This window comes from Natrix helvetica (assembly GCF_964273705.1).
Source record: "Natrix helvetica genome assembly, chromosome: 1".
In the NCBI taxonomy this organism is placed as follows: domain Eukaryota; kingdom Metazoa; phylum Chordata; class Lepidosauria; order Squamata; family Natricidae; genus Natrix; species Natrix helvetica.
Genome location: NC_138548.1, coordinates 218,214,969 through 218,240,727, shown reverse-complemented (window position 1 = coordinate 218,240,727; position 25,759 = coordinate 218,214,969). Strand labels below are relative to the sequence as shown.

Genomic DNA, 25,759 nt, shown 5'->3' with positions numbered 1-25,759 from the left:
ACTCACTCAGGTTAACTTCTAATGACTACATCCATATCACTCTCTTGGCAACAATACAGATATGGTTTATCATTGTCTTCTTCCACAATGCTTCCTGCTCCTTTCAACTCGCCAGAATGTTGAAAGAAAAGTATGCAAAAGGAATCAGGGTTCTGTCTATCTGTGTCTGCCTGTCCATCTATCAGCAGGATAATTCTGAAAATCAAACAGAATGGTTCAGATGATTCTGAAAGTGGGCCAGGTCTAGCTGGGGGCTATAGTGGAAAACATTCCAGAAAAAAAAGTTCTCTAATCCATCCTATAGGAGCAGCAGTTGGGCAGTGACTTGGAATGTTGTTGATTGCTCTGTTCTAAGCCCTCTCACGTCAATCCTGATCTTGAGTCACATAGTGACCCACACAAATAAAACACAACAGGAGGTCAGAAACACACACGCACCACATACATGCAAAAGAAAAGCTTTTTTTAAAAAGGTTGGTAAAAGAGTTGGAAAGAATATCTGTATGTTTTTGCTGCTTTATTGACTCCCCACTCTAGCCTAGAGTTTCCTTATCATCTCTCATCTAAATACAAACCATAGTTAAAGGTAAAGGTTCCCCTCGCACATAGGTGTTAGTTGTTCCCGACTCTAGGGGGTGGTGCTCATCTCCGTTACAAAGCTGAAGAGCCAGTGCTGTCCGAAGAAGTCTCTGTGGCCATGTGGCTGCATAACTAAACACCGAAGGCACACGGAAGGCTGTTACCTTCCCACCAAAGGTGTTCTCTATTTTTTCGACTTGCATTTTTACGTGCTTTTGAACTGCTAGATTGGCAGAAGCTGGGACAAGTAAAGGGAGCTCACTCCGTTACACGGTACTAGAGATTCGAACCGCCAACCTGCCAACCTTTCTGATCGACAAGCTCAGCGTCTTAGCCACTGACCCATGGTGTCCCTATAAATATATGGTTTACTATAAAGTAAACCATAGTTACTACTTAGTCAACACAACTGAACTTTTGACATTGCCTAGGTATTTTATTTTATCTCAGAAGAACTGTTAAATTTTTGTATGGGGAGAAAATTCACTGGGGCTGAAAAAAAGAGAGGAAACCACGGGGTTTTCTGAGCCAAAGAATTTGTGAAAGTGACTCATGAAGCAGATAAAGAAGGCAAGCGCCTGAAGCAGGTGGAGGCAAACAGCTGAGAAATTACCGAAAAGAGGAAAACAAGCTCGGGTCCTTCCAATTCTCCTTTTTGGCAATGAGTCAGGTTTGAGGGACAAAATGTGGTGCTGAGCATAGGTCAGTGTGAAGATAGCACTTGTTAGGAACACTTTATATCATTTCCCAGTATCATGAAGGAGAGACACCTTTTGCTTCAAGGTGTTTCCAACTAGTGCTACATTCTCACATCCTCCTACACATCACATTTTGCCCCTCAAATCTGGCTTGCTGCATAAACCAGCTAAATATTCTTTTGGTCTGATCTCACCAGCTGGACACTGCTTGGTTTTGGGTTTTGACTCCTACAAGAGTGGAAAGAAAACAAGAAAAAGCAGGAGAGTGTTTTCAGTAAAGGGGAATGAAAAACATAAGACAAGGCATTTGCACATAGATATGTAATAGCAATAGCACTTACATACCGCTTCACAGTGCTTTTACAGCCCTCTCTAAGCAGTTTACAGAGTCAGCCTATTGCCCCCAACCATCTGGGTCCTCATTTTACCCACCTCGGAAGAATGGAAAGATGAGTCAACCTTGAGCCTGGTAAGAGTTGAACTGCAGCTAAAATGCTTCTAAGATTCAGGATGCAAGATTGCGGTTGCAAAATTGGCGATAGGCTCCACACATTTGGAAGAATCCAATAATCCCACATAGATTGCACATACCACCAGCTGCCCAAAAATGTTTTGCTGCTTAAGATTCAAGCCAAGTCTCAGAAGGTCAACCAGATTTGCTGCATGGAAGCTGCCATCGGAGGCAGAGGTCTCACAGTCTGATGGTCACATCTGGAATTCTGAGATCATGTTGTGGATGACAAGAGCATCTGGGGCAACAGTAAAAATAAAAAGAAGAAGAGTTTACACCGTCTCCAATAGATTGTGTGGTTGCATCCACCATCTCACCTTTCAGATTTTCTTGCAGGTTTCTCTCATAAAAAAAAATTGCCCTGATGAATTCTGTATTCACACAATGGCTGCCAGGAAGAATGTGGCTGACTGAAACATTAGTTTACTGGAAGACAGGCAGGCAGGATTACTTCCAGCAACCCCTTTCTAGCTCTCAGAGATGCTCTTGGCATCTCTTATCTTATGCTGCCCCTCCCTCCATGTGTTACTTGATTCTTGGTGACTAAATATTATCCCACTGAAGGTGACCATATCCTATTTTGCCCATTGTGGACAGGATGGAGAGAAGATACATTCCAGCAAACTGAGGAAAGCAGAGACAGGTCAAAAGATCTTGACTGCTTGCCTGATAGGTTTGCCATTTTCAGTACTTGCTGTTAAAAATAGCAATTTTCAAAATCAAAGAGATCCTTTCAAAAGATTCTATCTCTTCTTGGGCTTAATTCCAGTCCAAAGACCAATTGCTCCACTGCGTCATCCTTCCCAGCAGCCACTCTGGTCAGCCCAAAGATCCAGGAAACAAGTTGCAGAGAAAACAAACACCCCTCTTCGGGGAACTATTCCTTCCAGAAGCCATAATCCTGAAGAGTCTTTCTTCCAGCTTTCTTAGAAGTCTCAGAATTGTCACTGAATAGCATGGATAAATCTGTAATGTTGGGTGCTAAAAGAGGATGCATAGCTGATTTTGCAATGACACATGGGGTCCTCTAAGAGCCTATCAGCTAACGAGATATTTCTGCATGGTGTCATAAGGCAAAGAGTAGCAGTAGAAAGCAAATCTGAGAATTAGAAAGGATTTGCTGGGGGGGGGGGAATAAATCCTGCCTGTTTGTCTTCTAGTAAATAGGTGTTTGCAGCTGGCCATTTTCCTCCTGGCAACCAGGTACAAATTTGCTAGTGGCCCTGATTTTTGGAAACTGCACACTTCCCGTTGCAGAAGATGTGAGCTGGGCTTCACATCTGCCTTATGAAGTAGGTTGGATTCATGAGGAAGTTGGAGATGGAAGGGCAGCAATCTGTGCTGTTTTCCTCCAGCAAAGATGCAGCCACTTCTGCATCTCTCCACATCCAGCATCTTCCTGCTCAATGAGGCAATGTGCCATGGTCTCTTGGGCTGGGTGGGAAATGAGGAGGAGGACTGGAAGGAATTAATCCAGAGCCTGGGTTGGGGCTGGGGTGGTGGAACCGCAAAACCCCAGAGAATCGAATTCAAGAGAGGCAGAGTGAACTGGGCCCCAGAGGTAATTGGCAGATTCAAGCAGGCAGATGGCTTTGGCTACCATTGTGGCTCACAGCTTCTTCAGCAGCAGAGAACCCAAACAGATGCTCTGCCTTTCCAGTCTGTTTGCCAGGACAACACCCAACGCTTTATGTATTGCAAATGCCCTTTGACGAATAAAGTTGTTACATACTGACAGCCAGTGTGGTAGTTTCCCACACCGTGGGACGGGAACGATACTCAAATGTGATTGGTCAAGAGGTCTGACAGCTCCCTATAAAAGGGGTGCTGCCAGACAGAGGCTTTGCTGGATTGTACATAATTGTCACTTAATAAAGAGCTGTTGTTGCTGAAGCCTGAGTCTTGCCTCTTCCATTCACCCACTGCCACGCAGGATGTGTACAGTTGTAGCCCAAAATATCCAAACGACAGAAGGTCACAACAGTTGTTTTGCACCCTCCCTTCTTTCCTATCAAATTGTGCTAGGATAGTGACAAAGCTAAATGCTTCCTTATTTTGCTCCCCCCCCCCCCAAGGCAACAGTATAGTGTCTTTGCTTGCCTTCCACTTAGATTCACTTGTGTCACATCTGCTGCTCTCTCAAGAGAGCCAGGGATATGATGCCTCCTATTCTTGTCCATCTTTCTCAAATCTAGCTGTTCAAGTGCCAAAAATCCCACCTGGTTTCAGAACCAGCTTCTGAGATAGGCCAACCAAAGGGAGCAGGAGGCTGGCAAAAAGGAGGCTGAAGGGGAATGGATACTGAAGATCTGAAGGGGAGAATTATAAAGGGACATTTCTGAGTGAATCACTTTACTGGGCCAAAGCAGGATTCAGAAAAAAAAACATCATCACTTCCGGGGGGGGGGGGGGAGAGAAACCCTCTGGTAGGTCCAAGTACCTAAAAATGCATTTATCTGACTTAACATGAGAGGCTTTCCCCCCATTTCCTGTTGTGTGGAGATGCTTAGCAGTCATCCAGTGGACGTACCCTCTGCATTTAACTTTCAGTAACTGCCACTTTATTTGATCCCCGCCTAAGATTTTTCTGGATCCCTGAAAATCGGTTACCCGAGTTGGTTGAGCTCCGGGGATCCCAGACCAAACACGAAAGCCTGAGAACATGCGGCGGGGATGGGAGCGAGGGCGGGTGGCTGGCTGGAGTGTGTGTGTTGGGGGAATGGATGGATGGATGGAAGGAAGGAAGGAGGGTGGGTGGGTGAGCCGCTTGGGCTGCCACAATCTTGCCCTCCCTCCCGCTATCTCTGCTGGATGAGCATCCGAGAAGAAGCCGCCCGAAGAGTCCACCGCAGCTGCAGCTTCTCTTGACGGTCCCGGCTGAGCCGTCTGTGAAGACGGAGTGGGTGGAGGGTGGGTAGCGGAGACGGCGGGAAAAGGCGCGGGTCGCCGCCGCCGTCGCCTCGCGAAGTGAGCTCAACGGGTTCGGCTGGGCGCACCCTCTCCCCCTCCCCCGGAGTAATGTGATTATTTAGCGCTTGGCACGTCCCCCGTCCGTCCGTCCGTCCCCCCCTCGTTATCCGAGCGGCGCGTAACGGGAGGAGGGGGAAGCGAAAAGGGGCGGAGAGGGATGCGCGGCGGCGGCGGCGGCGCGCGCGGCGCTGGATCTGGAGAGCGAGAGAGAAGAAGGCGAGGGCGAGGAAGGCGCTTGGGAGCGGCGCGGCGTGGAAAGCAGCGGGGGCGGGGGGCGCCTCCCTCCCTCCTTCCTTCCTTCCCAGCTGGCACCGCACTCCGGGCCTCGCCGGCCGGCCGGCTCCCTCCCCGTCTGTCTATGTCTTTTTCTGACTCCAGCGCTACCTTCCTGCTCAACGAGGTAACTTAACAGACACCGCGCAGCCGCCGACGCCGCCGTTACCATCGCCTATCACCACGCTGTACTCAACCCCTCTTACCTTCTTCTCTTCCTCCTCCTCCTCTTCCTCCCTGTCTGGCTCCCTGCTCTGTTTTCTCCTCCTGCTGCTAAGCACCAGGACGGGCGCGGGCGGTCCTGCCTAAGCCCTCTTCCCCCAGATTCCCCGCCGCCCTGAATGCAACTCCTGGCGGAACCGGAGCCCTTGCCTGGCGGAATGATGGGCAGGAGACGTCTGGGAGCAGGAGAAGAGGGACTGGGTTTTTTTCCCCTTCTCCCCCTCTCTTTTCGATCATGGTTCCCCTTCCCGGCATTCCGATGATGTGTGTTTGGTTTTAAAAAAAAAAAAAAATCTCAGCGGGGAATAGGGTGAAAACTCCTGTTAGAAGACAGTGTGAAGAGACGCTGAGATCGGATCTCGTTTTTTTTGCAAAAGCTGGTGTTAACCTCTCCTTCGCCAAATATATTGGACGGCTCTACAACTTTGGATGGGAAATGGGCGTGGGGCGGAGATTTAGGTTGTGCCAGCAGCTCTGGCACTGAAGTCAAAAGAGGCAGATGGAACCAGCGCCTGGGGGATTGCAGGGGGAAAATCCCCATCTGGCCCATTCCCTGCCCAAGTCCTACCCTCCCCTCTTTGCCCCTGCCAGCCGTGTTCATTTCTGTCAGCCCAATGCAGGTGGGTAGGCATCGTCTATCCCAGAGTTGGTAGGGTCAAGACATAGGTAAAGGTGGAAATCTGGTTGGATCCTGCATGTGCAATTGTTCATGCAGAGTTGAAGATCTCGGCGAAAGTAAAATGGGTTATAGTCTTCCACGATTTGGTGATGTCCATAAGTGTTGGACTGTAGCTCCCATCCTCTAGGGAATGGTAAAAGTTGTCCAATGCAGTGAGGGAGAAGAAGTAGATTGGTGAAGTAGGAATCAAGGCACCTGTCCAAGGATGCCTCTCAAGATTGTCAAAGGTTACAGAAAAGGCTGTGTTGGCATGAAGACTAGGAATGTGGTGAGCAGCCCACCTTGCATTATTGTAGCAGGTAACCCCATGAGAGGTCCCCACCCACCCACAGGTTGGATGTCTCAGTATGCTTTCCTGCATCTCTCTGGTAAATTGTCTGGTACCCACTTAACTCTTGGGAAGCAGTCAAACGGGGGGATGCATTTGCTGGAAAGTGTGGTTACACTTCTCCTCCCATCCGGTGGGATTGTTCCACACTTCCAAGAACCCTCTTCATGGCCAGCTCTTTCCTTGTTGTGTCCTGCTGCCTCATGCCCCCTGGCACCCCAGCCCTACATCTTCCGGTGTTGCTATAAGGAAGTGTGGATAGAGCTGCACTGTCCAGATGCCACTGCCTGCCTCGCCTCCCTCCTTACTTGCCTGTCTCTGTGCCTGCCCCCAAGGGAGGGCTGGTGGGTGGGCGCTATTGTTTTTGCTGTTGCTGCTCAGCTGAGAATGAGAGCATCCAGGGTGGGGGAATCAGATCGATAGCAGGCTGAGTTGCTTTGCCACTGTGTGCCAGCCACCTGCTGCCCCTAACCCAACTAGGGCAGGGGGCACAGCTGTAGACCTCTGTCCATCTGGAAGAGCTCCTATCTTTCTTCCCTCTCGGCTTGGCTTCCTCAACAATTCTTTCCTTCCCCCATGTATGACGACTCCTATCTCCATGGATTCGAAGACTCTGAAGTGGTAAGTCGACAGGCTGAGAGAAAGGGTCTATTTTAAGCTGGGAGACGCCCACTTAAAAGAACTTGGCCTCTTCCTAGTTGGTTGCAGAGGGGTGAGGATCTCTGGGGTCTATTGAAAAGGTCTGTTGGAAAGTTGGGACTAAGGAACCTCGGGGGGGTGCCATGGTTTGCCACAAGTTCATCGCACGGTTGCTGGGGATTGGGTTAAATGGGCATCTGGGAGGAGGAGCAGTATTTCCTTATTTACTGGGACCATCTTGACTGGCTTCCCAAATCAAGAGACAATATTTCGTAATGGAGAGATCGGTAGTAAAGAATCCCTAAGAAATAGACGGGGACTGAAGGGATTGCATTGTTTGGTTGGACTAAGACTGGTAGATAGTTTTGGTCTGGAAGTCTTCCTCAAGGAGCAGAAGAGAAATGCTGTGGGTAGATGAGCCATTTGGACGTGGTCCAGTCCTGGAGATTCTAGTGCATTAACAGCTCTCTCCAAACAGCTCCATCTTTTGGCTGGTGAGCCTAACGTATGTGCTCTAGCCCATTCAGAAGGGTGGCGGGCATTGAACAGATGTGTTGTGTTCCTATCTGGACATGTTCTACATCCCACCTTTGTGAAGGAAGTGCTTTCTGCCTTTCTAAAGCTGGGAGCAGAAAGGGTAGTGTAGTCCATATAAATAGGCAGCCCAGTTGAAGTTCTTTTATACTGTTTTGGGGAAACATCAGTTGCTCCCAAAGTGGCTCCCTTAAGATAATCCCTTTCTGAAAGAGAGAGAGAGAGCTTGAGAAATAGCTTCAGAAATCCTGGGTGGGAGTGCGCGAGTGATAGATATGGTTAAGAAGAGAGATTATTTGGGAATAACAATAGGAGGGAGAGAGCATGCGATGCCCAAGGAAGTCTCCACCGATATGCCAGTTCAGCAGTAGCGATCACCGGGGGGGGGGGGGAGCCCTGGGGGTTTGGGGTTTCCTGCAAGGGGGGGTGGGCAGAGTTGTTCTTATCATCTCCAGACTTGGGGCTTCCTGCCTTCTAGGTTGGGGTCAGGCAGCCACAGTAGGCGCATCTGCTTTGCTTTCAGATGTGTGGGTGGGAGCCAGTGGGGGAGGTGGATGATCAGATGGCACGACGGAACTGGGTCGTGGGGGGCTGTGGCATTTCCCAAAGGCTCTGCTTGAGCTGGAGGGATGGGAGAGATGCATTGCCCGTTCAAAGGGTGAGTTGTGATTTTCTCCCCCCACCCTCACCTTCCGTTTTTAAGGCGCCTTATCAAAATCAAAAACTGTCTCTGAAGATTCTACTGAGTTATTATTCCCCTTCTTCCCCTTGATTATGATCTATCTCAAGAAAATGAGAGAAAGGGAAGTGGGTCTTTTTCTTTAGATAGAAACTGGGCAGATGATGCAAGGTCAAAAGCCAATTGAGGGTCATCACCTTTTCCTTCTCTATAAGTAGCGTGGTTTCTGTCAGATATTTTGGGGTGCAATTATAAATTCTAAGTAATAAGATCATGAATCAAGGATCATGGGAACTATAGTAAAAAATTTTTTTGAGAGGCATCATATTATTAGAGAAAAGTATTCCTAAATGCTAATATCAGGTTTCTAAATTCAGAGAAAATTGGCATTCTGTTTATTCTTTTTATAAACTTGTTGATTGTTTAAGTTTTGTTATTCAATTTATGATTATTGAGTATAGTGTTTATATACCACTCAAATAACATTTAGATTTTTGCTGAGCTTGGTTGTTTCCTTGCAGATATTTCGTTACCCAAACTTCATAACATCATCTGTGCTAGTGTTACCTAGTTAGCTACGTAATTGTTACCTAGTTTGGATAATGAAATACCTGCACGTAAATGCCTGTGGAGATTCTCAGTCATCCAGGTCATGGTTGTCCCAAAGATGGTTTTTCAAAAGGCAACTGGATTTTCTTTTATTTTCCTTGAAGATATTTGACTTCAGAACCGTTGAAGAAGCTTCTTGGATGAGAAGCGAAATGTGAAAAAAAAAACCACCTTTGTGGCTGCAAGAAAACAAGCAAGCTCAGAGAGCAGCAGGGACCCCTCATTTCAACCCTAAGCTACAAATATTCTCCTTTATTTAGAGTTTCCTTCAAAACACGAAGGCAGACTATATGATTTTCCTCTACTCCTTTGATCTTCTTGCAGAATCCCAACCTTGCAGAGCAAATTAGGCTGAGAAACAATGACTGGACCCAGAAAACCTTTCGGGCCCTATGACTGGATTGGTGGTCCAGTGGGAGTTTTCCGTAATAGACCCATGTTCTTATCTTGCCTTCCATCATTCCTGGTGGCTCTGATGGTTGGGAGTACAGAGAGTTAAAACCTGGGCAATCTGGAAGATCCTTAATTTGTGAAGGTTTCTGGATCCACTACACTACCAAAATGTGTACTGTGTACTTGTTTGAGGGGTTAAGCCAGAAACAGGACAAACAGCCTTGATGATAAATTGAATTTGAGTGCCTTGGATCACAATCACAGCCGTTCCTCCTGTCATTTTGAATTCACCAAGTGTAATGGGAAATTAAATAAAATAGCTGGTACAGGAGCAAACGATGGGCCAGGTTCATGACTCTGGATATGAATACTTTGAAGATGGTTTCTTGTCTTCCTGTGTTTGTCTTCTCCTGTCCAATTACAATTGCTCAGGAAAAAAAAATACATTAAAAAAGAGCCCAGTCCTGCCTTCTGAGTTTCTACTCCTCATCGTAATCCATAATCCCTCATTTGTAGTATTTGCTTTTAGTATTCTCTGGGGAAAGCAGGTGGTTGGCTGTCATTTGCATTTGCTTTCAAAATAAGGAATCTTCCTTATATTATAATATAAATAAAATATCTATCTTATTGTATTTGGGTCTTTTCCCATGTAAGATTGACAATCTCAATAGAAGTCTCACTTGCCATCCTCAGGCTGGTGTTTTTGGCTTAAAGCGTGGCCAGAGCTGCAGTCTTCATTTTATTTATTTATATATATATATATAAATAAAAAATAAAAATAAAAAATAAAATGGCATAAAATGGTGCTATATATATAGCCATTTTATGCCATTTTATTTATATATATATAGCTTCTGTATATATATAAATAAAATGAGTGACAGTGAATCTAAGGATTGTCAAGACAGTGGAGATCAGAATAAAGCTCAGCTAAGTGGCAAGATAAAAGGAGAGAGAAAGAGTTTGTATCTCTTTGACAGCCTGCCTTTTAAGCTCTTTTGCCCACATTAAGTGTCTTCTTAGGTTGCCCGTAGCTGCAGCTGTGACAGCACAAATGGAACCAGAGATAACCCCTCTCTCCCATTACTACATAGGTATAGCTATTAAGGATTTTAGATTGGGGGCTTTTAAACCTACGGGCACCTCTAGAAGTAGAAAACCTTAATTCTAATTTTGAGCACAGGCCTTTCAGGATGCTGAAGAACTATGTTTCCAGAAACAGGAAAGAGTGAGCTTCTGACCATGGTAGCTGTGGAGGCCCTGAGAATTATCCCAGCCACCCAACATTATAAGTATGGACTGGAGGCTAAAACATTTAAAGAATACTTGCTGGAATTGGGTATGTCTAGTTCAATGGAAAGAAGGGCTAGGAGGAGACATGATAGCAGTGTTCCAATGTCTAAGGGGCTACCACAAAGAAAAGGGGGGGTCAACCTATTCTCCAAAGCACCTGAAGGCAGGACAAGAAGTAATGGGTGGAAACTAATCAAGGAGAGAAGCAACCTAGAACTAAGGAGAAATTTCCTGACAGTTAGAACAATTAATCAGTGGAACAACTTGCCTCCAGAAGTTGTGAATGCTCCAACACTGGAAGTTTTTAAGAAGACACTGGACAACCATTTGCCTGAAATGGTATAAGGTCTCCTGCCTAAGGAGGTGGTTGGACTAGAAGACCTCTAAGGTCCCTCCCAACTCTGTTATTCTGTTATGTCAGGACCATGCTGTTAAGTTCCAATTAATTATTGGTCATGCCTGTACCCAAGAATCTAGTCAATTAAGATCAGTACTAAATTGGAGCTAGATAAGAGTTAATGAAATTCAAGAGAGTCTGGACTTTGACCACTTGTGGGAATGTAAGGACTTCAGGCTGATTCCTCTCTTAGTCTCTCTTCAGGCTCCACCTATCCTGCTACAGAGCACATCTAAAGCAGTGGGACTTCAGCACAAAGGACTTGATTTCTGACAGCTTCAACACAAATTTGGTTTTAAAGAATTATTTTCGACTCATCATCTTTTCTCGTTCCTCTGCTGTGCGTGTGAAAAGGTTGGCAGGTTATTCCCATTAAGGTTTTGTTCGCAACAAAGAAGGTTGGGTAAAACTCCAAGAGATGCTTTCACACAACACGCTTCATTAGCCTTAAACCTTGGTTGTTTTTGCGTATAATTAAGATGCATATTTTAATGCATTGTACTAAGGGGTTTAATGCATTGTGCAAAGCAAAAAGAAGATGGATTCAATAATGAGCGTAAATACCTTGTGTGAACCACAGTCTTTTTAAATTTTTCACACTCTCCATATGCCCAAATGACAGAATATCCAGTGGGGATGAAAAATATATTTTTTTTTGGGGGGGGGGGAAACCCAGTTCTGGATCTTCATCACACTGCATTTGCACAGAGATTGAGCAGACACTTCTGAAAAAAAGGAAAAAGCATACCGACAGAGAAGGAAGAGGGGTCAGAGGAAACGGGAGCACTCTAGTGTGCCCTATAGTATTCCAAAATAGGCTTTTATCAAGCTTTTGCAAAACATGGTGGGCAAAAGCATTTTGTTGCTGAAGGAGAGCAGAAAATATTTTCCTGACACAACCAGCTTCTTTGGACCTGAAGCATAAATGCCCTTTGGGAGGGACGGGGGGAATACAAATACCGTATGATCACCAGAATATATATCCCATCACTGTACTAAGGTAAACTGCCTGTCTTCATGCTATTCGGCTGCCCTGACATATGATAAATTTCTGATCATCTTTAAATAAACAAATGCAGCTTTGGAGGCTGTTAGCCTGGAGTGGAGGAAAGTAGCTTTCTCCCTACCAGCTGTTTTGGCGGAGCTCAAAATCACTGCAACCCCGAAGGAAGAAAGCTGCTTTTGTGTAAAAGGGAAAGAGAAACAACATCTGTCAGGAGCTTTGTGTTCCGTTCATGTGCATGTAATGGGTGGTTTGCAGCTCACACGGCACTGCTTTTTACTCCCACCCTGGGAGATGGGGTGGCTCTTGCGATCTTGAAATAGTCTGCAAATGTTTTCATTTAACAGAGTATTGGGAGCAGCATTTGCGAAGGACTGTTGGGTTGTCCGTCCAGGAATCTGAAGTTTGAGGTCAGCTTGGTTTGCAATTGTGACATGTCGGAGAACCAGAAACTAAACACTTGTTTGAAGGTCTGTGTATCGCAAAGCATACTGAGCTAAGGCAGATGGAACAGAAGAGACAGGGAAGCGGGTCATAATTTCTTTTGGATGGAGCTGGCATCCATTCACTTTGCCACTTTTCTGCTTTCTTTTCGCTGAATGGGGAAAGGCTGAGCTTACAGCTTTGGTTGCTGCTGGGATGATAAGATTTATTAATCTCAATTTTCAACGTCTCTCATTCCGTCTTTACATATTGGAGTCAGCCTGGTTTTCAGAATGTTTCAAGAGAGCACTAAGCTTCAAGATGTTTCATGCTTCCCAGTTCTTACCATCAGGGATCTTCAGCTAACTCCTTTGCCCCTTCCCATCTTTTTCCTTGTCTTTGAACAAATCCTGCACGGATTCCCTTTGCCGGTTCTTCAGATGTTGACTGCAATTCTCCCTTGTGCCCCTACATTTGAACATAAAACCCTTCTTCTTCTAAGGCCAGCTTTGGAGCTCCAACCATTGCAAATGTCAAAACAGCACCAGACATGCACAAGTGGGAAATACCAGCCTAATAGGGAGTAGAGGAATGGGGAATTGAGCATGCTCAGTTGCTGCAGAATGCCAACTAACTCTTGAGGGAAGGAAAATAGAAAACTCAAGAGGGAATAGCTGGAATCTTCACGTATAGCATGCTGCACCATCACATTTTGTTGTACGTAGTTTTTGGTTCCTGGTTCCCTTTTACACAAAACTCAGGATGGTAATAGAAAGGATGCTCTAACAGTTGCTCAATTTCAGGGGAGTTTAAGTTGCTACATTCTGTGTCTAAGACACTTTCCCCACTGAGTACCTTATTGTTGACTCAGCCCTTGCTTTATCAACACAAGGTGTTGCAATGATAGGGGTCATCAGTTCTATTGTGGGTTAGGGTTAGAAGTGTACGGTCTTCATGGCTGAGTAGGAGGAGATGCAATATTTTGAGGCCAATGATGACTGATGATTAGGCAACTGCCCTCTTTCCTAAGATACAAGGAATCTACTAATGACAGCTCAGTGAGTACTGTTTGTCTATTCCCCCCAAGGGGAGAGCAGTTTGATAAAGTTTGTAAAACATGACTCTATGTCTATGGGATTAAGTTATTTTCTGAAACGGGGAGATTTATCAATAAGATTTATTTATCAATATGTCCAGGGTAGACAGATTTGAGGTTTCTGTTTGTTTGTTTGTAGTGGGATCTTGGATTGCCCCAAACAGAGCAAATAGTGGCTTGATAAAGCCAAGTTTTGCAGAAAAAGTATTTATGAGTGCATGTTCTGCTCAGCCCTATTTTATTTGACAGGGAATTGCCTTAAATTGGCAGGTGCTATGCAGCAGAGGGAGGATGGATGGATGGATGGATTGAAAAGTTTGAGGATTTCATGCACACACATACCTTCTGCACCTCAGCAAGCAAGCCCTTTCTTGACATGAATTGAGAAAACTTTCTCAAGGGTTTGGTTTCAGGTAATATAAATCTATATTGCACTTAGACTTTAATGGGGCATGGTCAAACAAAAAAATGTTTCCCGGTTACACCAAAAAGAAACTAGTTCTTTGTCCTGCTTGACCAGCTCTGTGGGATTCTTGCAAAGATTCATACATTTAGTTACAGGGATGTGTCCCTTGTGTAGCAGCCTCAAACTAACAGCATTACCTCTCATCTACTCTCCAAGCAACATCTTCATTACAGTACTTTTCCATCTAAACCTAGGTTTGATTCTTTTGCAGCGAGAAGCTAGTGTGTGTCATTCACTCAGTCACGACCCTGGCATTGGAGCCTGCCCTTCCAAGGTGGCTTGCACTGTTGCTGGGAGTGTCTTCCTTCCCCTCCCTTGAGGAAGCTGCCATGCCCACAGTTAAAAAAAAAGTGGGGGGAGCAATGGCTGGCATTCAGTGCTGTACTGAACAGTTTTACGCCAAGTTGGGTATAAGAAGGGAGGGGTGAGATTATTGCTTCATGGGAGAAAGAAAGAGAGAACGAGAGAGGGGAAACTTCACCCTTCTTCTTCACTTTCCCTGCTTTATTTCTCTAAAGTGCATGTCTGAAGGCTCACATTTTTGATGCAGTGTCCCATAAATGCATTTTTTCAATTCTTGAGGAAAGATAAGATAATCGTCTGGCAGAAACTGTGAGATAGTACCAAGAATAAGTGCATAGTCTTGCTGCTATTGGTTTGTTCCAGATCTTAATCTGTGAAAACATAAATGGCAGAAACATAATACAAATGTAAATCTCCTTAATTTATTAAGCCCCCACACTCTACTGCTTAAAAGAGCCATGAAGACCTGGCCATTCAGCTGATTCTTCAACAAGAGAAAGTGAATCTCTCATTTCATTGAGCTTGCCATCTTTTTACATTTTTTAAATGTTTTATTGTAATGTCTTTGATTGTTGTGAGCCTCTTAGAATCTTTGAGAGTTGGGCAGCTGATAAATTTAATTATTTATTTATTAATGAACCAAGTCATCCCTACTAAAGCACAGGTGATCCTATTGTTGCCTGTGGCCCCTCATACAGTCATCTAATACACAGGTGTCAAATTTGGCAATAGCATGGTCAGATATTGGCATGATTATCTTGGTCCATTTTCCAGGGTATGGGATGGTTTTAAGGATTGGGAAGAGCATAGAAGTCATCCCAGAAACAAAGCTCCCATCTGTAACCTCCCTCCCAAATTTTCAGCCACATTTTTCCAATCATGCTAGATCAGGGGTCAGCAACCCGTGGCTCTGGAGCTGCATGTGGCTCTTTCATCCCTCTGTTGTGGCTCCCTGTTGCCGGTCGATGCCACAATTTTGAAAGGATCTTCCGGTTGGGTGGGGGAGCGGGTTTTCCAGTCAGCTCCACAATTGACAGGGCTTTCAGTTAGGAGAGGTAGAGGAAAAAGGACCCCATGCTAGGAGGAGACTGGTCAGCTCCAGAATTGAACGGGGGGCTTCCAGTTAGGACCTTTGTAGCTCTCGGTGTTTTCTTTTCTGTTGGAAATGGGTCCCAATGGCTCTTTGAGTGTTTTAAAGTTGCCGGCCCTTGTACTAGATGGACTCTTATGGCATTTGGTTGACTGACTAACTAATTGACTTCGAAGACTCCTCTCTCACAAGATTCGGGGTGGTTCACAATCCAAAAAGCGGTACTTTTATAACTCACAAATATAAATCAAAATTATAGTCAAAATACTATACCAGAAAGGGGTGTGGTTCAGATGGCTCATGCCAGAAGGTATGCTAACTTTCTGGGAGGACACGAGAGTTAGAATTAATACAACTATGGAGGCGGAGGCCTTCATGGAAAAAAATAAAATCCTCCTAGATAAACCTGATGACATTACACCGGATATACAGGACACGGGAGGTGCCGGAGCTCTGCTGGAGGGGGGAGAAGAGGCAACATCGAGAAAACTCAGATCACAAAAATGAACTAGAAAATCTGTTAGATATAAAATGATTGAAATTGTTTGAAGATAAAAGTTTATATGCTGACAAAATATTACTAAATAGTAACAACTTAATATATTAATAAATGAAAGGTATGAGAATGGGGGGGAGGGCCATTTCCTACATAATGTAACTGTCAAAATTTGTAACCTCACCCACTATCCCTTTCCCTGATTATTTTCTTTAAAAAACCAATAAAATTCTGTTTAAAAAAAAATATAGTCAAAATGCAATGCCATTAAAATGAAATATAAAAAAGGTAACCCAACAGAAAAGTAGCTTCACAAATAGCCACTCAAACATCAGACACCTAGTGAAACAAGATCAATTTCACCACCTTCCTAAAAATCAAACATGTGGGAGCTTTTTAGATCTTTTTTTTAAAGAATTTTATTGGTTTTTAAACATTTTTGGGGAAAGGTAAGAGGGTACATAGAAAATTTTGGCAGCTCCCATGCTAGTGGTAGAAATCCCTCCAAATCTCACAATTTTTACAATATTAAAAACAACGTATAAAAGATAGGCAAAAAACAGAATCTTATTCTACATTGTATCAATCATGTCTTCAATCATCTTTTCCGTTGTCACTTTCTAGTATATCAACAATTGCAAATATTTCAAATACTTTTATTTTTGTGACCTGAGCCTTTTCGATATTGCTCCTTCCTCCCTGTCCCCAGGTGGAGCCACAGCCCCCCCTCCTTCATATCTTGTACCTTGTTACCCTTTTCACTACCTTCCCTATGTTCGTCCTCTAGGAGAGAAAAGTGTTTTTAATGAAGGCTTCAGCCTCCTGCACTGTATTAATTCTAATTCTATTTCCCTCCCCAAAAATCAACATTCCCTCTGGCAATAACCATCTAAACCAAACTCCTTTATTGTATAATTTCTTTGATAAGGAGGAATACTTCCTCCTTATTTCTCTTATTTTTTTCGGAATTTGCTTAAGAATGGTGATTTCTTCATCTTTATATTTTAGTGGTCCCTCCCTTTCGGCCCCTAGCACCTCATCCCTTGTGGTCCTCCTGAGAAATTTAACATGTACCTCCCTTGGAACATTATGACTTCTAGCATATGCTGAATTAATCCTGTAAACCAGATCCATATCCCATCACAATTGTTCTTTATTTATCTTAATGTATTCTGCTAAAATTGTACTCATAATATCCTTAAGGTCTTCATTTTCTGTCTCTGGTAGGTTCTGGAATCTGAGAAAAAGGAACATTCTTTCAAATTCTATTTTTGCCATAAAGTTTTCCAAATCTACATTTCCCTTCCAGACTGCTTAACCTCCTCCCCCAGTTCAGCCGCCCCCTCCTCCAACACCACAATTCTCTGTTTGTTTTCTGAAATATGATGTTGAACACCTCTGAGTTCATCTTTAAGATCTGTCACCTCTTTTTTCAACTTATTTTGACCCCTCATTCTTTCTTGAAACATTTGGGTAACAGATAGTTCTTTTGAGCTCTCTCCAGACCCTTCTTCTTGTAACAATGAAGTAATTTTCCTTTGCTGCATGCTTGGACTGGAGGTGGCAGACGCAGGAGCCAAAAATGACTTGCCCGTTGGTGGTTTCTTAGGCCCCATTTGTCTGAGTTCAGAGATGGTATAAGTCTTTTACAAAGAAAATGGCATCAGCAGAGTGCGCAGCTGTGCCGTTCCAAGGAGGCAGGCATATCCAAAAGGGAAAAGTTAATTCTCCTTCACAGTTCCAAGGCACTGAGGCACACCAGAAAGGGGAAAGTCAAATAATCAAAGTCCAGGAAGACCACGTAACAGGAGAGGTCCAGGTTTTCCTCAGAGTGGGTAATAAAACAATACCAGAGGGATTTTTTCCCCGAAGGTAGTTTCAAAAGGCAGACTTCATTTGTAAGTGCAAAAACAAAGACGGGAGGGGGCCATCTTGGCTCTTCCTTTCACAGGGAGAAAAGCGGAGATCTCCATAAAGTTTTTTTAAAAGAACAGCTCAGCAATCATCTCTTGCAATTGTGATAGCAATCTTTCTCACATAGCTAGTTCAAGTGACGAGTCAGCCTTTATTCTCTCTCCATTCCAATAGAGAGAGAGCTAATTCGAATGCCGCTTAATCCGACGGGGGTGGTGGTAAAGAGAAGAAACACCCCCCTCTAATCTTCAGTTTCAAATAAGTTGAACACAAACTTGCAATAGTCTGCTGCTTATCCTTTAACGACGATTAAGGAGATCAGGATGGTTCCCCCACCACCAGCATTCAGCTGCTCTTCCTTGGATTAATTCCTTCCTCCCGGAGCCCATTCGGCGAAAGGGTGGACAGCCCGAAGCTGTACCATGCCCCCCCTCTGCTCCCCGGCTCCTGGACCGAGGCTGAAAAACACCCCTGCTGGCTGCCGCCGAGTCCAGGGGGTTCCAGCGATCCGCCTCCAAGGCCCCCTGTGCTTCTTACGGAGCCCACCAAGGAGACGAGTGGCGGACAGTGCGTCCGTCGCCTGCAGGAACTGGAAGTGATGACCTTTTTAGATCTTTTCTAGCAACTCATTCTGTAACCAAGGGATAAACCTTAAGAAGGACCATATGTAAGAACCCAACTCTTCCTTTCTCATACTACTTGAAGCATCCATTCCTAGATAGAACGTCCAAGGTTCAGGGTATATTTTGTTGAAAGAAAATAGGCTTCCAAAGAATAAAGGGGAACCAAACCATGCAGGGTTGGCAATAGCACTTGAATCATACCTGGGAATCTATCAGCAGTCCATTCAGCACCCTCCAGCAGGAAGACCACCTTCAACTAAAGTTTCCAAGCAGTCTTCAAAAACAGAGTTGAGAGCAAATGTTTTGAGACTTAAAAGTGATGAAAGCACAAGTCATTGTTGCTATGGAGCATTCTTGCTCCAAAAAGAGGTGGAATCGGTACACCAGCCAAGGCTCTGCAAAGGCTGCTCTGGCCAAAGCCTCCACCAGCTGATCAAGGAGCTAGAGAAGAACCTCCCAAGTTGCAACACGTCTCATTTGAAGAAGTTTGATTCTGTCCAGAGGTAGCAATGGAGTCAAAGTATTTCTGCCCCAACAGTACCTCCCTCTTGCTAGAATTCTGTTTTCGCTTGGTCAAGTTTTTAATTGTTCGTTAGATTTAGATTTCTCTTTTTATATAAGAGGTCAAGGCAACACACATAGTACTCATCCTCTTTTTCTTCACAACAACACTCTGAGGTAGGGTGGGCAAAGACAGTGAGTGACTGGCCTCACACTTTGGCCTCCACATATGAAATGTAATTTTAGATTCCTAGCAAAGGAAATGTCCTGTGGTTAAGTCATGGTAGAAAAGAGAGCTTCATTATCACAGCACAGAATTTACCACAACAATGCTTTATTTTGCAGGACCCAATATGGGTTGATCAATGTGACCAGAGATTTAGTCTTCTGAGCTTTCGGATTCATGCTGGAGCCCATCATCGGGGAACTTCTCTCTCTCCTGAATGTGCATTCCAGTAGAAGGATGTTCCCTGAGGATGAGCTCCAGCATAGCACTAGCAATAGCACTTAGACTTATATACCGCTTCACAGTGCTTTACAGCCCTCTCTAAGTGGTTTTCAGAGTCAGCCTATTGCCCCCAACAATCTGAGTCCTCATTTTACCCACCTCAGAAGGATGGAAGGCTGAGTCAACCTTGAGCCGGTGAGAATTGAACTGCCGAACTGCAGCTAGCAGTCAGCAGAAGTAGCCTGCAGTACTGCACTCTAACCACTGGCCACCTCAGCTCTAGGCATGAGACCAAAAGCTCAGAGATCAAACCCCTGGTCCCCATCATGCAACATTATCCTGGGACATATATATATATATATATATGCTTTCATTCATACTTTATTTTCCCTCAAACAATAAGTGCTGGCGTCTGTCCTCTTGGCAATAGGGTTTGTTTTAACATTTGCAAATCACATGTTTTCTTTTCTCAACTTCTTTTGAAACTTGGAGTTCCTTACCAAGACCTGGAATTGTCTAGCAATTTGTACCAGTAGCTTACTGTTTTTGTCACTCTCTGGTTACTGCAGTATGGTTGAGGCTGCTGAGAGACATGGAGTCCTGCAATAACTGGAAGGCCCCAAGTTCCTTACTTTTTTTTAAAGTACATCCATTAAACCAGAATGTATTTCCAAAACAGATGTTCCATTTACAGCCCAGTTCATTATTGAAATAAATTATATCCTTTAAGATGCTTTGAGTATTTTAAAGTGGCCCTATAAATTATTACTACTACTTTTCAAATGCTTTGAATATTTTAAATATGCCATATGCATTGCTTATTAATGTTGTCAGGTAGAATTTTGGGATGCTTTTTCTTGGTGGCCTCACCGTTGATGTTTGCTATCTCAACTTCTTCTACTGAAAAAGCACTCCTGACTTTCAAGATCAGCAAATGCTCCTTAAATCTGATACCCCTGATAAGTGGCATATTTTTTAAAAAAATAATCTGTCCAAATGGGTCCTTGGCATTTTTGTTGGTTTAACATACATGTACATGGCACATGTCAAAATTTTATTTGTAAATGCCTGTTGACTCTTCCTGTAAGAAAGGAAAACTCCACAAAAAAGAAAACACCCTGAGAAGGACAAGGAAACTGAAGGGTCTTGAGAAATAAAGTTGTTGTAAGTAGCATATGGTGTTACGTGGATTAATGTGGGACCTAGAATCTGGGGCTTGGCCAAAGGATGGGTTAGGGACAAATAGGTTTTGAGGAGGATATTGCAGGCAGAGAATGCTTTCATAACACCCAAATGCTATAGTGTGGTGGAAAGGTTAGCTGTTTGATCACAGGAACATAATTGTTGGCAAATTAATAAAATAATGGACAGAATTTAGCATCGAACTTGTCAATAGAAAGCTGACAGCCCGGGTTCAAGACCTGAGCTCCATGTATCAGGATGACTTCAGCTCCTAATACTTGCCCCAGCTCCTGTCCGTCTAGCAGTTCGAAAACATGCAAATGCAAGTAAATAAACAGGTACCACTTTGATGGGAAGGTAATGGCATTCTCTGCACCTCTACATATAGTCATGCTGGCCACATGACCATGGAAGGTTCGCTTCCATGCTGGCTGCCTCGGCTAAGAAACGGAAATAAACACTGTGCCATAAACTGACAGAGAAGCCTTTATCTAGCAGATCGTTTAAGTGTTCAAAGGGCTTCATCCAGATCCTTTCCATAACAGCCATAGAGGGTAAGCCTTTGTTATTGCCTACTGATTGCACATCAAAAGGATGGAGGGCACTGTAGATTCAGTCTTTGGGACATGTTGAATTAGGAGGTGCAGAGACAAAGAATGACCTTGGCTTTCTAAAAAGGAATTTTATTTTGCTACACAGCATTTAACTCCGTACAAGCCCCCCTCCCATTTTCCCACAATAGAAACGGCATAGTGGAATAATAGAAAGTGTGGCAGGCCGAAGATCCAAAAGGAATATGGCTGCAGGCCTGACAATAGAATAGGACAGATATGGGATCCTACTGGTTAAACAACCAGTTTGCTAAGCGTGCGCTTTGCGTGTGCAGTTTACAGAGAAATCACCTTCCACATTACTGCTGAAGAGGAAAACAGTTGAGGTGTGGCATTCCACTCTGCTGCGTCTATCAACTGGGCTTCAGAAAAGGGAATATATAGGTGAGTATAGTGCAGTGGCAGGCGGGTCCAGATGAAAGTCAGAGCGAACCGATTCGCTCCCAGGTGATAGTTGGAGCTACTGATTCACCTGTACCTGTCTGAACCAGTAGAACCCCACCACTGGAAATAGGAGCAAAGCTGCAGCAATTCCTATACTATTCCAGTGGTTGTATGCAATGTTATACCACAACACAAATTACCGTGACTTTATATTTCTACCTTTCTCAGTCTTATTTTGCCTTCAGCGTTGTTTGCATTGACATCTGAGACAATTGCAGGCTTTCCATTCAAGGCAGCCAGAGTGAATGTGAGTGCAAATGGGTGTGATTATAGCCACTTCACAAACACAACTATGTCAGTTGCACCTCGCTGCTTTATTACGGGGTAGGAGTCAGTCTGTTCTCACCCAAGAGCCAATCTGAGTCTGAGTGAATGGTCAGGGAGGGCTGAGGAGATACCTGCAACAAATGGGACAAAATAATCAAATAGGCAGGGCTGTCTCATTGCAGGCATATCACATATAAGCCCTGATTGGAAACATATTCATTGGAAGCATAGGAAAAGATAGTACAAGTAGCCCAGAGGTGGTTTTCAGCAGGTTCTAACCAGTTCTGGAGAATCAGTAGAGGAAATTTTGAGTAGTTCGGAGAACCGGTAAATACCACCTCTGATTGGCCCTGCCCCCATCTATTCTCTGCCTCCCGAATCCCAGCTGATCGGGAAGGAATGGGGATTTTGCACTAACCTTCCCCTGGAGTGGGAAGGGAATGGAGATTTTACAGTATCCTCCCCCTGCCACGCCCACCAAGCCACGCCCACCAAGCCACACTCACAGAACCAGTAGTAAAAGAATTTGACTCCCACCACTGAAGTAGCCCTTGACCTATGACCACAATTGAGCCCAAAATTTCTGTTGCTAAACAAGACAATTGTTAAATTGATTTTGCCCCATTTTATGACCTTTCTTGCCACAGTTGTTAAGTGAATCACTGCAGTTGTTAAATGACTAACACGGTTGTTAAGTGAATCTGGCTTCCCTATTGACTATGCTTGTCTGAAGATTGCAAAAAATAACCACGGGATCCCAGGACATCATAAATGTGATTCAGTTGCCATCATAAGTAACCGTCATAAATATGAGTCAATTACCAAGTGTCTGAATTTTGTTCATATGACCACAGGGATACTGCAACGGTTGTGAGTGTGGAAAATGGGCATAAGTCACTTTTTTCAATGCCATTGTAACTTCAAATGGTCATGAATTGTTGTAACTCAAGGACTACCAGTGGTAAATAAATCCCAGAGGAGGGGCCACCAGTGCTTTCTATACTATAGAAGATGGAATTTTTTTTGACAATGTTTAGTATGAAAAGAAGCTTGTTTTAAATTTTACAAAAGTATCTTTTTAAATCTGTGAATGAAACTTTGAGGAATGGCTGCATTCATTCTATATACATTTAACCTTGTTGCTGACTTAACCAGTTTTCTGCGTTTGTACAATATACCAAAGCACAAACTAATGAAATAAGCTGGGTTTCCAAAAATAATATTTCCCAAAAATTCCCACATCAAATGAAGCAAAGTTAACTAAGTAAGCTTAACATATTGTGGAAAAACACTTGCTAGTCCTGGTTAAACGTAGAGATTTCAGATTTCAACATTTTAATAGACCATTTTCACCACTTGTTGGTATTCAAATGACAAATGGTAACCTCATAACTCCACCCCAGAATATTATAACCTAATCAAAACCCAAATCCTTCATGTATCCAGTAGCCTCTAAGATTTGGCATTAGGAACTGCAGCTCAAATCTCAGTGGGGATGTAGGGTTCTAAGACCCTTGGTTCAGTGATGGGATTAAAATAATTTAACAACTGGTTCTCGGCCCTAATGACCAGCTGGGTAGGCGGGGCTCAGTGGCCATGTGACCGTTTGGGTGTGGCCAACTCAACATCACTCACGTTGATGGGCGTTTCTCCTTAGCTGTTACAATGTAATAAGGGTTAACCGGAGAGGCAGCTTCTGTAAGCAGGGCAATAAAGATTAGGCTAGAAACAACACCAGAATGTTTCCTTCCTGCCTTCCTTACAAGATTAGCCCTGTAAAGTGGAAAACAACAAACAAAAAGAGATTTCTTCCAACAACCGGTTCTCCAAACTGCTTAGAAAATTAACAAACTGTTCTCGCGAATAGGTGTGAACTGGCTGAATCCCGCCACTGCCTTGGTTCTTGTAGTTAGTAATGCAGGTTTGAGACTAATTTCAAAGTGTAAAATATCTCCGTAGCTGAGATCTCCACTCCAGCTGTGTTACTGAATAGTGTAATGGCATGTGGGAATATCTTTGGGTGATAGGATGGAGAGGCACAGACTGGACAACCTAGTATGAAAAATAGAGAATGAAGCACAGTACAGGAAACATTTCAAAAGGGACTCTCTCTCGTTTTCCAGAGAGTAAAAGGAAAGAAGGGGAAAATACATTTAGTCTTGCAATAATCTGCTGATGTAACGTTATAATAAAGACAGAGCTAACGCTTCTGGTTGTTCTTCTTGTCCGGGCTAACTCATTGGGCTAACAGGTAGAAAGCCCAAAGAGCCAGTGTGAATTCTAATCTCCAGTCCCCAAAATAGCACTTAGATTTATGTACTGCTTCACAGTGCTTAAAAAGTCGGCATATTGCCCCCAACAATCTGGCTCCTTATTTTGCTGACCTCAGAAGGATGGAAGGCTGAGTCAACTTTGAGCTGATCAGGATCGAACTCCTGGCAGTCAACAGAATTAATCTGCAATCCTGCATTCTAACCACTGCGCCACCACGGCTCTTAATATATAAATAATAAATAAATAAATAAATAAATAAAGTGTGTGTGTGTATGTGTATATATATGTGTGTGTGTGTTGTATTTGTACTGATAAATAAATAAAGGGAGACTAGTGTGTATATATGTATGTATGTATGTATGTATGTATGTATGTATATGTATATGTATTTGTGTGTGTGTGTGTGTATGTATATATATATATATATATATATATATATATATATATATATATATATATATATGTATGTATTTGTGTTACAACCCCTGGTATGCCTAAATACATACCTATTTCCCTGGCGCAACTGATAAGGAAGTGAGCCCGTGGCTTAATGGCTAAAACTCCTGCCTAAGATATAATACAGCCCGGGTTCAAATCCCAGTAAGGGTATGGCTAGCTGATGAGAGCTAATTAGCTCGAAATAGATCTATACTAGTCTCCCTTTATATATTTATCAGTAAAAATATAACACACACACACACACAGACATATATATATATATATATAAAATATATATTCTTGCATTTACCCCAGGGCTCTGCTGATTCCTACACTAGCCGCCCATCGTTGGATTCCGACGTGTCGCTAGAGGAGGAACGTGAAGGGGTGAAGCGCGAAGTGGAGAACCAGGCTCAGCAGCAGCTTGAAAAAGCCAAGGTAATGGAGGGAATGGGCATAATCTTGGTTTTTCTCAGGATAGATAGAGGGTTGCATCAGGTAAGAATGATTGCCCCCGTAACAGTGCAAGTTAGTATACTGCAGTCCAGTTTTTTTATTGTTCAGTTGCTCTGCTCCAATTACGAAATTCCCCAGCTGGTTAAAACACTTGTCATCTTTCTCTGTTTTCCCACTCTTTCTGCCTTATTTTTCCTTCAAGCCACAGTGGATCAGCTAAACAGAGGAAGTTGTAACAGCTACAGAGTAGAATGTTACTGGCAATGCGAAAAGCTGCTGTTTGCACAGATTAATTCCTAGTAGCCCTAATGAATCTGAATTACAATTTGATTGAAAGAAAAATATCATAAGCAGTAGAGCTGTGAGATCATGTGACAACTATGAAGAGAAGCTGTAGGTGTTATATTCGCAATAACGAGTCTGAGGCGACTGTCAGTCCAACAGGTTTATTCGAATAACAACTAGCTGACAGGAACACAACGCGGGCCGTCTGACAGCTATTTATACTTGCAGCTGTCAGACGGCTTAACCAATGAGAACTCGACAATTCTCCCGCCGGCTGGAGCCGCGCCTAGGCCAATCAGAGGGCTTCCCTGAACGCCCTCTGCTGGCCAAGCTCGGCAGAACTCAACACCCCTTTCCCCCGGATAGCGCATGCGTAATCGTCCAGATAGCCTGGGCGTCTGCGCACGCGCTGGGAACGCCTAAGCGAAGATGGCGCATCGTCCGAGGTGGAAGGAGTGTCCGCTCCGCCCCTATGACGAATAGCTGGAGGAACGGCTTCGGCGGGTCCAACCCCATGGAATGGATTCAACTGAACAGGTGAGTGAACCAGCGCACCGGGAGGGCGATGCGCGGAATCGGAGACAGGGTTTTGAACAGAGTCGGGCCGGCAGGCGGCGTTGGCAGGGCCTGGTTGT

At 44.0% G+C, this 25,759-nt stretch overlaps 1 protein-coding gene across 2 annotated transcripts in view; it reads left to right on the top strand.

Annotated features, from left to right (window-relative positions):
- The first annotated feature begins 5,057 nt into the window (after positions 1-5,057).
- CACNB3 (calcium voltage-gated channel auxiliary subunit beta 3) overlaps positions 5,058-25,759 on the top strand; it is a 52,560-nt gene continuing 31,858 nt past the window's right edge. Inside the window, exons 1-2 of one of the 2 annotated variants that reach the window (XM_081939735.1) lie at positions 5,058-5,158; positions 24,699-24,821. In XM_081939735.1, the coding sequence (XP_081795861.1) occupies positions 5,117-5,158; positions 24,699-24,821 (165 nt within the window). In that variant the 5' untranslated portion in view covers positions 5,058-5,116. Of the gene's footprint in view, positions 5,159-6,612; positions 6,882-24,698; positions 24,822-25,759 lie in introns of those variants that run through there. The other variant, XM_081939734.1, reaches the window with a different exon arrangement.